General features: G+C 42.8%; 1 protein-coding gene across 4 annotated transcripts in view; it reads right to left on the bottom strand.

Moving 5' to 3' along the window:
* Positions 1 to 1101: 1101 nt before the first annotated feature.
* The window catches only part of adarb2 (adenosine deaminase RNA specific B2 (inactive)), a 210115-nt gene continuing 197296 nt past the window's right edge, over positions 1102 to 13920 (bottom strand). For all 4 annotated transcript variants that reach the window (XM_017301928.1, XM_008438292.2, XM_008438294.2 and 1 more), the window contains 3 exons: positions 13560 to 13741; positions 8149 to 8339; positions 1102 to 3854 (listed from right to left, as the gene is read on the bottom strand). In XM_017301928.1, the coding sequence (XP_017157417.1) occupies positions 3675 to 3854; positions 8149 to 8339; positions 13560 to 13741 (553 nt within the window). In that variant the 3' untranslated portion in view covers positions 1102 to 3674. The remainder of the gene's footprint in view (positions 3855 to 8148; positions 8340 to 13559; positions 13742 to 13920) is intronic.

Raw genomic sequence — 13920 nt, 5'->3', positions numbered from 1 at the left:
GTCTGTTCATAAGGATTCTTTCTCATTAAGAGCAAAGTAAGTGTAACCCTCTTTCGGTTTAAGGTTTCTCTTAAAACATCAAAATAGGGAAATATTTGTACATCTAAGGGATGATTAGGGTCGCAGAGGCTACATCGCAGCTCTTGAGGCCTGGACTTGGACTGAGCCATTGCAACACATTTTATTTTCCAGCTTTGGGTGCTGTTTTTTTAAGGGTCAGAGTCCAGAACTCACTTTCACCCCATCAGCTAACAAATAATAGCTGTCACTTTTGACATCTAGAACACAATTACTACAATCAGTTTATAGGTGCCAAAACAAACCCACATCATCATTAGTGCACCGCTATCATTTCTTGGTTCATTCCCAAGGTTATGTATATCTGGAAATTAAAAAATTCTGAGTTACAAGTAGCGAACACTTACACTTAAAATAAGCCATTTACCATTTTAACTGCTTTCAAAAAATGGAAAATACAATAGGGAGCGTCTACACAAAGCTTCATTTGTGTATTTCAATGGAAATCTTTATTTGTCCAGGGTTTTTCTTTTTTAGTGGAGCTGGGTTAAGACAAAAAGATTGAGAACCGTAAAACATTCTCCAGGATAAAGGCGGAACCTTCCAGCACATGTCAGCGTTGTGGCGCGTAATGCCTTCATGTTTGCACCGAGTGGCAGCATGCTAACTACTGTTAGCAATACAAGCTAACGACATAGCGACATAAAGCACGGAGTTCCTCTCTGCCCCCGACCATTAGATTAGAGCTGGTTCAAATTGTCAATTGTGGAGTTTTCTGTGGCGGGCAGAACTAACCGTGGCTGTAGGGGCTTAAGGTGGGAACGAGGTACCTTCACCGGTCTCCTCTTTCATCCTCCAGGCTAATTTGGCCGCTGGTCTGTGCGCCACCTGCCAATGAGCCTAGCTGAGATAACCATTTTCCCGTGGATTTCCCCGGGGAGACGCAGCAGTGGGAAGCCTCTAATGATGACCGGCTGCTCTCCAGGGTCAGCACATTATCGCACTGTCAGGTGATCAAGACAAAGTAGAAACACACCAATACTGGAGAAGGATACTATAAAAAATAAACCAGACAGGCAAAAGTAAAATTACAAGATTTAGTGGTTTTATTCACATATACAGTACAAACATTCACTTTTTATGTTACTGAAGTGCAATTTACAGACCTTAGCAGCAATTCCTCTTGTACCTCAATTTACATAGTTGGACATTTTTAGATTCCTTTCTCATCATCATCTGTACATTTGTTTTTACATATATACACTCAAACAGTTTTCAGACAAACGTTATGTTTTATCTCAAAAATAAATTTGTGAAACTTTGTTTGCCAACATTAGGGAGCGTGATAGTAATGAATGTCACATTTGCCCGAAAAACAAGATTTGTACCTATACTTTCATATTGATCTGACAGACAGTACTTACATAAAACCCATTCCACAGTAGTTTTTTTTGTGTCTGAATTAATTTAAAGTAGTGGCTGGAGATATTTATCTCCTTTTTGCTCTTAGCTGAATCTTTCTCCAGCTGGTTCCGTTTTTTCCAGGTTCAATGTAGGCCAAATTCAGCTACTTTTAAATCACAAGGTTTGCGAACTTCTAGCTTTCATTGGGGATGAAGTGGAGTTTATGTTCAATTCTTAAAAAAAAAAGAAAGTCAAATATGAATGTAACAAATATATTAAGCATTACAGAGACAGAATGACGGCACACAACTCACTTAACCAAGTGTCAGTTCAAGTCACAAAATCAGTGATTGCCAACTGCTCTGGTTCATGCTAACTACTGTTAGCAGTACAAGCTAATGCTTCCTCTTTGCTGTTCTTCCATAAAGGCCATACTAGTGAATTTGATTTGGTTTATGGGCTTTAGAATAAGAAGTGAATGTAAATAAATTTGTGCCACCTTTTTCACATTTTTATCTGTAAAAAGGTTAAAACATGTAATATTTTGATTCTGGTTTCATAATTCCGTGTTGCTGTGTCTCGCATAACACCACTCCACCTGAAAATCGTTTGCGATTGTTACATTACAATTTTTTTTTAAAGAATTCAAAATGAAATAAGTAGCGATGTGCAGATCTGCCACTCTGTAAGATGCATTATTTGTAATTTTGCAGCTTCATCACAATACATTGTGGATTTAATTTCCCTTTGGGATCAATAAAGAATTGTTTGAATTTGAAGAGCATGCAGGTTCTACTGTTAGTGGGACTTGATCTGATCACACCACACCCGTTCAGTCCAGCCCAGCCCAAACAGATTAAATTCAACTCTATGAATTTTATAAAAAATATTACTAAATCCCAATTTCATTGCTACAATAACTACTGTTTATTAAAATAGGTCTCTCTTGGATCTCAATGAATGAAGGTAAAAATAATAATGAAACGCGAGTCAAACCGGTGAACATTTCCCGACATAAGGTAGTTTTTGGTGTAAATCGGTCTGTTTGTCATCTCAACTCCCACACAGTCCCAGTGAAACCACCAGGTCTGAACAGGGTGCAGTACTCAGAGAAACCACTAGATGTCACTGTCACTGCTCGGATCTCGCTGTCTCTCCCGCTGCTGCTTCAGCTCCATTATTTATAGAGAACGCTGACGGAACAGTACAGTCATGATCATAATGAATAGAAAGACATCACAGTGATACACAGACAAAATATGCAAAGACAAAATGCATTAAGGTGCAAATTTACATGGGGTGGATGGTGACGTATCGGTGTTGGACCTCAGATCTGACGGTGATGGGAGCTGAAAGCAAGGGGGGGGGAAAAAACGTCACTAATAGTTGTTATCGGACTGAGGGGAAGAAAAAGTGAGTAAATTAATGTTGCTACTGAGCTTTTGTTAAGACCAAGGAAAAACCAGCAGGTGAAAAATTACAAAGAAACTCTCCGGTCCGTCTCCTGCTCCGTTCTTGTGCTTCGTCGGGAAGTAATGATGTCATTTATACACCTGGCCTCCTCCAGGGGTGCATTAACCCGTCGCTGTGTCATGTTTAGCTCCCCCCAGAGGGAGGAAGAGGCCACAGGAGAGTTAAAAGGGTGAATTAAGAGAAGGAGGATGGAGGCAGTAATAAAAGAGGAGAAGGTGAACCACCCTGTCCTTCTCTTTCCTCCCTCCCTCCGTCTCCATCACCCGTCACCCTGACAGGGCCGGTAATTGGACGTGGACCCTCTTTTTTTTCCCCTCCCTTCCCCTTTCTCAGCCTGTCTCATTCTTTCTCTCCCCTGTGGCTTCGCTCCTCAGCGGGAGCCTCAGGGCCCGGAAATAGCTGATGACAAGATAGCGGCTGCCTTTCATTCTGCTCAAGGTTACCCCAACCTCCTTTTTCCTTGACAGCCATGGACAGGAATGGAGGGGGGCAGAGGGGTGCATTTAGATGGGTGTTTGCTTAAACTTGTGTTTGTGTTCAAAGGAGAAAAAAACCCTCCGGCTTTTCAACTCTAGTTTTCCTCCATGACCTTCTGCTGGTGGCTTCAGTGACGGGATGAAAGGGCGACACGAAACAGAATGAGACCGCGGTCACGTACAGGGGTTCGTAATCTTGGGTTTGGAGGGTGCACTTCCTGGTATGAAGCTGTGGGAGGCGTCATCTTACCCTAAAAAAAATAAAGGTCATACACACACCCACACACACACACCAGTTGTTGCTCAGATGGACAACAGGAACTGCTCCTGCTCTGGTGGCTTCTTCACCCAGGTACCCAGGCCCGTCTCCTGCAGAGACTTGAACCACTGCTGCTTCGCGATCTGGTAAGGACGCGCCGCCATCTTGGCCTCGCCGTACATGGGCTGACGGTCCGTTTCTGAGCTGGAGACGTGGATCCCCAGCTGAAAGAGAAGAATGATACGAAGCACATGGGAGGCAGATGTAAGTGCCTAAAGTGTTCAGCTAGTTAGCATGACCACTGACCGATCAAGTTTATTTGTGTAGCTCATTTCAGCAACATAGCAGTTCAAACATCATAAATATGCCATAGTTGTTAAAACCAATAACAGACATTCCATTTTGTCAAGTGCCATCATTAATTGTCATTACACATCAGATAAGTTAGTCAATGTTCCATTTATTATGATTCAAAAGCAACTCAGAACAAGCTGATGACGGTTTTAATGTCGTGAAGCGTCATCTTACCCTAAGATGACAACACCTACATCAAACCTGTAACTTAATGGTTTTCCTGGAATAGTGAATTGTTTCTCTATCACAACGTTGAGCAGCATGTACACAAGCCTGATTGACAGCACTAACACCATCCTCCTGGCTCTGATTTGTTGTTTTTCCACTGGGAGCATTTTATTTCTGCAGATGGTAAAGGAGGAGGCCGATTTTTTCACAGATTGTCTCATATGGTCATAGTGACAGTTATAACAAATACAATTACAATTACAATTACAGGGTCAACCCTGTAATTTACTGTTTGGATTTCAGACCATGGTGCCGAGGTGGGAAGGGGGGGTAACAGGTCCAGAAGAGAAACCGGGATATTCCTAAACAGCTCTACACTGTGCAGCTCAGTCCCAAGGAGAACCGGGTCAGACTAGAGTCCACCCAGTGAGTCCAATCTGTGGGAAAACCTCCTAATGTTCTACAAACAAACCACTGCTTATCGAGCCCGGAGCTCCCATTCTGTCTACATGTTGACTGGTAGATTGGTTGGGGTTGTTAGGCTTTCAGCAGGACAGCAAGTCTGATTAACTTAGATTTTATATACACACACACGCACGCACGCACGCACGCACACACACACGCATACACACATACAAACACGCACGTGTCTGTTGCAATGGCCCAATCAAAGTCCAGACCTAGGTCTAATCGACTGTATGGAAAGGTAGTTGTAGAAAGTACTGACTATATGCCACACCTTTCAGATTTTAACCTAAAGTTCAATAATGATGTGTTTTTGTACATAATCTGGCACCTTAAGTTGCTCCATTATATAAAAGTCTAAATAAAAATTTACAGTTGTTGTAATGCGATGCTAGGCTCTGTACAGTCAGGGCAAAAAGGTGCAGAAGGTTTAATCAGGGCGGTGTGTGGGTGGTGGTGTGGGGGGGAAGAAAAGGGGCGAGCAAAACAAAACGAATGAGCCGGCACAAATGCATTTGGGTGGCTATGGGAGGGGGTGGATGTGTGTGTGGGGTGGGGGGCTTCAACAGCTGTGTAATCTCCCCATTTAAATTTCACAAGCAATTGCACATTCTCTGTGCTTTTTTGTGCATTCGAACTGTCGCGGGGGGTGGCGGGGGACCGGGTGGGGCACGGGGGGTGAAGATCGGCGGAGAGACAAGCGGGGAGAGGGAGGACGAGGAGAGCAAAAGTTTCTTTTGGAGATTAGTGCGACTGCTCTAGCGTGGCCCCGTATGCGCGGCGCGCGGGGAGCACTTAGAGGGAGTGGGGGTGCGGGGACGGGGGGGAGGCTCCTCCAGAACTCCTCCAAATAATTATGGTTTCATAGTCATTATGCTTTAACGGCTCGCCATTTGCCGACGCAGGCGGTGTCTGTTACATAAAGTTTCGGGATGGAAATGAAAGTGCGGGCGGGTGAAGATCCGAGCTGCCAGATTCCGATAAGCCGCGCAGACGGCAGATGTTGCCAAGACGACAAAATTTATCTGCAGCAGAGAGGAAATTCCACATTTTCTCGGCACGGCGCACGCTGTGATTTGGAGTTTAATACACACGTGTGGCTTTTGATTGTTGGAAAGCGTCTCAGTAGTTAATGTTTCTGGATTTCTGGCTGGAAGCTGGAGAATTTCAGCGGATGGCTTGTTTACTTGCAGGCTGTTTAAGCTAACAGATGAACTGCTGTTGAATGTGCAAGATTAGGAATGGAGACGCAAACATTTAACCTCTTCAAAAAGGTCATCAAGTTCACATCAAAACTGATAACTAAAAGTCTTTTTAAACCAATGGGACTTTATTCTGAGTAGAAATGTCTTCATAACATTCAGTCTGTATCTGGTTTTAATCCTCTACTCCAAACAGGGTTTCTTTAGGTTTCATCAAGCCAAGTTTCAGACTTTTTAAGACCATTACGTATAAAATAATACACGTATTGCAACAGAAAACAATTAAAGACTATATTAGCATTAAATTTGCACTAACCAATGATAGACAAACAAAAAAAAAGCTAGCTAACTCCTAAGGATATGTTAGCAGTTAGCAGTAGCCTCAACCGCTTGGAGTTGGAGTGAAGATGTCAATTCATGATTCATGGACAGCTGCAGGAATCCATGGCTCAGGTGAGGGAATCTGTTGCCAGGACAACTGGTTTAATAAACTCTACAACAGTCCCCCTCATTGAAGAGTGGAAAGAAAGAAGTAATTGTTCAAAGCAAGTCACGAGATGACTAAGAAAACCATTACCTCACTTCCTCATGGTGAAATATGGCAGCATCATGCCACCACCGTCACTTGGGTGGAAAGTGATGGTGGAAAACTGGCTTCAAAAGACTTGAGTCTTGGGTGGAGGTTGATTATGATAGATTGATTATGATCCTACATGTAAAGCTGGAGCTGCAATAGAAGCTCTGGCTTTACAAAAGCTGCTTAATGTGTTAGAATGGTCCAGTCAAAGTCTGGACAGAAAGCAATTCAACTCTGTGTGAGCCATTTTAGAGCTGGTAGAGACACAGAAGCCTAACTTCAGGTAAAGTTTATTCAAACCTGGAGGACACCTTCAGATTTTTACGGTGATTAAAGTTTATTAGAATAAACTTGACTATTTACAGGTTGAAATGTTTACAAGATGATCATTTACAGGTTAAAAACTTCTTTCATGCTTAAGGATTTTAAATAGAGATAATACTAAGGTCCTCTCTGGTAAATTTGCGCATTAAATCAGGAGGGTAACTGGCAGCACTAAGACACGCCCCCTGGTTCTGATTGGCTGTTTCTGACTGAACGATGGCAGTAAAACTACAGAACTCTATTTTCACAGATTATCTGTCTGATGTTATGCAGCCATGAGACAGTGACAGTTTTAATCAAAATGTAAAAAAAATGTAATCTTAAACTGTGTTATAATCAGCTGAAAGAAAATAAATCCAGATTGCTGGAGTAAGGAACTTTTCAATAAAATTCTAATTTATTGAATGAGTCTGTACACTGAAGTATGAATATTGTTACAAAACTCTAAAAATGTATCCATAACCAGTCGAACATGAACAGCCTCTGGTAGGAATTCAACCCCTCCAGTCTGTGGATGTATTTTCTGAAATCATTTCATGTCATCCGTTTCTCTGTCCAGATGAAACCACAGATTTAGCTTAGCAAGCATCTCACTGTGCTAACCGAGGCATACAGGACGGCAGCTGAGCTGCTGCTGATGAGTGTGAAAAGACAAATGGGAAACTTGGTACGAAATCTTTTGAACACTGGAGAAGTTTAAAGCTACGACTGCTCCTGCAAGGCACGGTGCGTTCAGTGTTTCTTTGGACGCAGCTTTAAACTAGATTCCTCTAAACTTTAGTTCTCAATGTTCTGTCAAACTCGGAATGAGCAACTCAAAGCCCTTCAGCAGGTCCTGAGGGGAGTTTGAGGATGTTCACTGCAGAAACAAAATCTTAAAAGTACTTTTTGTCTTGTTTCTTGTGCAAATATTATAGTACACGTAAAACAAAGCTGAATTAATTTACAAGTAACTTTTTAGCAAGATATAGGAAATTGTTTTAAGTCAGAAGTACAATAACAGTTCAACTGGAAGATTATTTCACTTATAACAAGATAATTTTAAAATGTTATAAATGAAATCATCTGGCATTGTAAGTAAAAAAAACAAAAAAACTCAGGAGAAATTTCTTCATAAAATGTGAAGAAAAATGGAGGTTTCAGATCTTAGCGGTTGTAGTATTTCTATTTTGTTGTTGCTAAAAAGACCATTAGCAATTTCTCTAACTCGCGGTTGTTGTGGTTGCGTTTACCCAGAATTCCCTGCACCATAGTTGCTCCAGTCCGGTTAGCAGTCATGAAAGCATTTGAACCGCATCATCGTTCACTTCAACCGAACACAAACCCAGCTTTGTTTGTAGACAAACCAGAATGTGCGTTTTTTTTGGTCCGCATCAGAGTAAATTAAAGCTGAGCATCCTGTCTGCTGTGTTGAAGGTGAGCCCTCACCTTTCGGTGCAGTCGGTTCCAGCGGGTGAACAGGGCGTGCTTGCAGATGCGCGATGGCGTCCCTGAATCCCGTCGGCGTCCTGTCGCCGTGTTGACCACTTCCGGCTGCGCGTCGCCCAGGGTCCAGTTGATGCTGACGCATGTGGCCTTCCCCTGCTGCTGCTGCTGCTGGTACTCAATGTTGCTCAGCCCTGTGGGGATGAAAAAAAACCAACAACTTTAAAGGGAAGACTTGACTGTCATGACCCGACATGTGATCCATATGTGTATTTACCGTGGGAAAACAACCCACACAAAAAAAAGAAAGTAGAAACTTCTAAGTCAAATTTAGCAGCTGCTCAAACCTCCACTCTGTTGTTCGGTTTAACCTTCCTCCACCTTGCTTCTCTCTGCCTGAGGCTAACGGCTCATGTTAAGTTTTGCAGCGCTGCAAAAAGTGGACCTGAGTGTTAAACGGTGTGGCTGTTACAGTGGAGCTTTGATACACCGAGAGAGAGAGAGAGAAAAGGTTGGGGAAAAAAAAAAGAGGGAGGGCCATCAATCAAGTCCTCCATGTGTTCCTGCCTTTGTAAGACAGCTTGTCTGCTCTCGTGTTGCTGCAGATATGCTGGCTCTGCTGTAAATATTAGCTCCATTCAGAAATATCAGCTGCTACACCTACACTGGACCAACAGCGGGTTCTCTGCCCGTTTCTCTGAAATAATTAATCTCTCCAGCAAAGCACAGGCAGACAACAGGAGGGAACAAGCTTCCAGCCAAGACAAGGAGCAACAGATCTGAAATCTATTCATTAGTTTTAATTACTATGCAGGCATTTCATTTCCAAGTAAAAACTAAAAACAACATTCTGGAGATGTATAGAAGATGTACAACACATGCAAATTAAGTCCATTTTCAGTACCTAGCTCCAAGCAAATAGAGTTCTGCGTTGACATATGGCGGCTTGTGGGCTGGATGAAACATGGCCGACTAACAAGAAACAAAAACCGGTCGCCTCGCCAAGAGAGGGGAAACAGGACAGATTAATGTTCCAGAGATTTGTTCCTCCTTTCTTTTAGCCGAGCGTGTTGTAAGGCTGTAACTCAGAGCCGACGGCTAAAGTATTATTTTTCTTGTTCATACAAAATAATTTGGTTGTTCTGTCAAGAGTTGGATCAAGATAAATCAAAGTTAATGTGGTAGCTAGAGTCAAGATGTATATGAAACTACTATAAATTTTATTGTGTTTTGTAGGAGAATATATTATTTTGTTTATGCCAAAATTATTTTCTGGTTCAGGAGGAGAAGAATCTCAGACTGTCTCACCACAGACAGACTGACCATCAGACACAGATCAGGGTTTCTGCAGGTTTCACCAACTCCAATTTAAGACTTTTAAAACCTTCCTAAGATGGCAATGAGAGATTTCTTTACATTAACATGCTTTATTCAGTCATTGCCTGTTGCATGCCCCGTGTCTAGACTGTAGTTGGCACTAGCACTTAACCATGATGGCCTCAAAACAAAGCTAGCATACTAGCTGGTGAGGTGTATTAGCAGCTAGTCACCAAAAGCTGAAACCACCTTAAGTCACAGAATGCAATGAACTCTAGAGAGACGGATGTGTGCGATTTAAACTTTTGCCTAACAGAAAAATAAATATAGCCTAGGACAATACACAAGATTAAATAATCACGTCTTAAATTTTGTCATAGCAGGACGAACATATTTAAGGCTAACTTACATTTCTTTAAATGAATCTAAGACATTTTAAGGCCTTCATTTTGAATACATTAAGACATTCTCTGGATGTTTTCTGAATAACATCTTGACTGCTTCTTTTCTTTCTCCTATGGCAAATGAGTGAGAGAGAGAGAAAAAAAACGAGAGAATACCAGAAATATGCTCTCCCACAATCCCTCGCAGCATCAACATTAGACGCTCGGCGCCTTGTGGCCTTTCGCATTATGCCCGTCCATGTACCGTCTTTACAAAGGGACAGCTGCAAGGATTTCAGTTTGATTTCCAACCCAGTTATTTATTGTAACACGCTGTGTCAAGGTGGACCTTTTTCCACAGCCGGTTTCTTTAACGGCTTGGCAACAAATGCCTCTGATCTCATCATCTGACAGGCGGCTTGTTATAACACAAAACCGGAACTACAATGCCTCAGCACACGCCTGCGGATCATCCCCCCCTTCCCCATTTCCACGCTCGTCTTCCATTCACCGGCCTCACCTCTTCTTTTTCCTCCGCTCCACGGAGCTGGATGAATCACCTGCCACAGGAACAATCCTCAGAGTCTCTTATTACCCATCGTTCTCCTCTCTTGTGCAGATGCACCTCTTTGAACAAAAGAGCCTCCTATCCATCGTGCCTTCTTGCCTTCCCTCTCGCTCCATTCACGGCTCATTTCATCCATTCAATGGCCTTGACTCCTGTGTTTCTGTAATAGCCAATTTGATTTTTCCCTTCAATGAAGACTTGATCAATGTCTCCACTGGGAGGATGCTTGGCAGAGTGAGAGAAGCTCAATGGGAGTATCTGCATATAGGATTTTTTTTTTTTTAAACCGTGCATGTGGCTTCATATTTGATACTACAGGTAGCAGCTTGGTGGTTTGAAGCAACAAGTTTGATAGAAACTGTAGATTTTCAATGAGAATGTTAAGATCCGGGCAAGGAATAAGAATTTTTCTCAAGGTGATAAAGTTAAAGGGCCACTACACGCCTTCAGGGAAACACCAGGAGCAGTGGAAACTTGAATTATTTTTTTTTGATTGATTGTTTGAAGCGGACTTTGATGGAGGCTCGCCCTTTAATGAAAGTAAAAAGAAAAGCAAAAATCCATGTAGCTCTGTGCTGCTACTTAGATGACATTAGAATTTAATGAGTAATTGATTTTAAGCAATGTTTTCATTTCCTCCTAAAGCGAAGAAGTTCAGAAGTCTTCTGATGTTTTTCCCCCAATAAGCCCCGTTTTCTATCAAAACGTACTGAAGCCAGTCCAGCTCCGACAATCTGAATCAAACATTAATAACTGAATAATCGTTAATAATACTGCTGCTTTGGTTCCCTTTATTGCAAATAATAAAACAACAACAAAGTCCCGGTTTGTGTGTGTTGAACAGTCAAGGACAAGCCGGTCGGTCTATCGATGTGTTTGGGAGTTTAGCCCTCGGGGTTCAGGTGGAGCTTTGGCTGTTTGCGATAAGAGCGGCCCCGGCGATCTCCTGGACGTTCCTCTGGGGGCTGTGCTTTTAAGTAAAGCAGGGGGAGGGGGTTGGACTCATCAGAGTCAATGTTTCATCAGAGTCAACGTTTGGGTGACGGAGGAGAGCAGAGGAAGGTTGAGGTGTGTGGACATCTGAATGCAAGCAAACATCTGTCTTCCCTTCTTTTCCATCCTCCCACCCGTCCCTGTCCGGGGCTCCCTTCAGATTGAATAGCTGACTGATAAGAGATCTGATTGCATTGATTTGGTGTAGGCCCGTCTCCCCTGTCTGTCATTCTCCTCTTCTCACCCTTGTGCTCTTCAATAGACTTTTGCCACTCAAAGCACAGGAGGTGCGGAGATCTGACAGATCCAGACACAAGGAGAACAGAATCGTTTTAAGACGTGTCAAACGGGGAGAGGACCCGACGAAACAGCAGGACTTCCCAAAGAGGCTAGCACAAACCCTATACGAGATGTATAAAAAAATTTAAAAGTCTCATTTTTATTACTCATTTCTATTAATTTGCCTTCATTAGGTTTTCTTTAACTTTTCTTAGGCGACTAGTTTAAATTCACACCGTATCAATCAAGAAACGTCTGCTTTCTTCCTTTCGGCCGATACAAGTTTAGATGGGGAAAGAACGGTAGAGCTCACTTCTTATTCATACAGAGTCTCTGACATGATTTAAAGTGTTTCCCTGTTTGCGACTCTCGCTGCCTTTGTTCTTATCAATGATCCCCCAGAAACCAAATGTTGCCCTACATCTCTCTGCTCGTCTGCCACGCCACCTCGCCGACTGGCCTATATCTGAAGTGATGGCTGACGCCGTCGCTACAAGTTGGGTGTCATTCAGATCCTCTGCCAGCATTCATCTTTCCCACAAACAGAAGCCTCGGGTCTCGGCGGAGCCCGGGACGCTGACTTGCCAGACAACATCTAAGCTGTTGCTTTTCAGGCTTGGAACAATGACAGTGTGGAGCGGCAGTGGAAGACGAGTTTGTGAAGCGTTTGTGGGCCGGGTGTAAAAAATGATCTGATGCGGCGCTCTTGGCTTGAAGATGAGTCATACTTTTCGTGAAGAATCTTCTATACATGTCAGAATCTTCAGGTTGGAGCAGGAAGCTGATGGTAGTTTATTAAGACGGAATATTGTGGATCTGAGAAGGTGCTGAATTATCAAGGTTGTGCTTGACAACCATTATGTTACACTGAGCTGCCATGCGCCAAAAACAATGTTTAGTCTATGCAGGTGTATTTCTTATTAAAAACGTGATAACGAGGGATTATTGGCAAATATATTTGTAGTAATAGACTAAATGTTTTTATTGTGCAGAAACTATGAAATAAACATCTTGAAGCAGAATGCTTCAAGATGAATGCTAATAAAGTTAGAATTCAGGTGACAAACTACCAAAGTGATACCTAGCTAACTACGTCAATGACAGATCAGTCTTTACATACTAGCATCAGTGACGGTCTAGACTTAAAAAAAAACTTCAATGCAACATCTTTGGTTTTGTTGAATAAGTAACTAATAATACGATTACAGACTCTATAAATCCCTGTTGGTGCTCTGAAGCCCCTGTCCTCCTCAGTCCCACCCAGTTACCACATTAGCATGTTCCAGTACTAGCTTGGTCTGAACATTGAGGATTGACGATCAAAGAAACAAAGCGGCTGATTTTAGTTTTGGTTTTTTTTTAGTAGTCACCTCCAAGTCATCTTTAGCACACCATGGTGGCAGAAATATTGAGAAACAACAGAAGTGTTCAAGTCACATGGTCAAACTTTAGCTCCCCGTTATAGGCATATTGGGTTGTTTTTAACTTGCACATCTAATGTTTTTATAAAAGTAAAGCAGAAAATCAATGTTTCTGGTTTTACATAGTCTGGTTGTTCTATGCTTTGCTTCATACAGATGGAGGAGTGGACTCTTAAAGTTTCAAACGATTTGATCAGATTGTACCCAGTCGCTAATGTTTGGTGGTGACATATGCAATGCGATTAAGGTTACCAGATTTTGCTTTTGCTGTAAACAACCTCATGGGGAGTATAGGGTGTGACATCTTTGCAAGGACTAAAATGTATCATGCATTTTTCTTGCCAAATCTGAAAATTTTGCAAATACAGAAATACTTTTCAGTACCTTTGGCACAGATGTAGCCATGTAGTGTAGCCGCCTTTTAAACAGAGGTCGAATAATAATTAGCCGTACCACTTAGCAGAGGCTGGCTGCGTCTGTATGTGGCGGGTAGAGGGCCCAGGCGCTCCTGCCGCTGGGTCAGAACTCTGCCCAGATGACCCGTGTGGCGCAGGCTCCCCACAGTGAGGCTGTGCAGGTATACCGGCTCCACAAAGTGGCTCAGCAGCGCCCCCTGCAGGCCCAAGACGTTCCACCTGAGAGAAGGAGAAAAGCAAGACGAGGCGTCAGATGAGGAGACAGGACTGGATGACGGAAGACAGACACAGCTGTGAGCGCGTCGATGACAGGGAGAGACAATTTGATCATTATCTTGATGTGGGACGTGATGAATCACAGCCACCGACTGGTTGGGCACACACACACACACACACAC

This window comes from Poecilia reticulata, linkage group LG20 (assembly GCF_000633615.1).
Source record: "Poecilia reticulata strain Guanapo linkage group LG20, Guppy_female_1.0+MT, whole genome shotgun sequence".
In the NCBI taxonomy this organism is placed as follows: Eukaryota; Metazoa; Chordata; class Actinopteri; order Cyprinodontiformes; family Poeciliidae; genus Poecilia; species Poecilia reticulata.
Note: the sequence above shows the minus strand (reverse complement) of the source record. Positions and strands in the feature narration are given on the sequence as shown.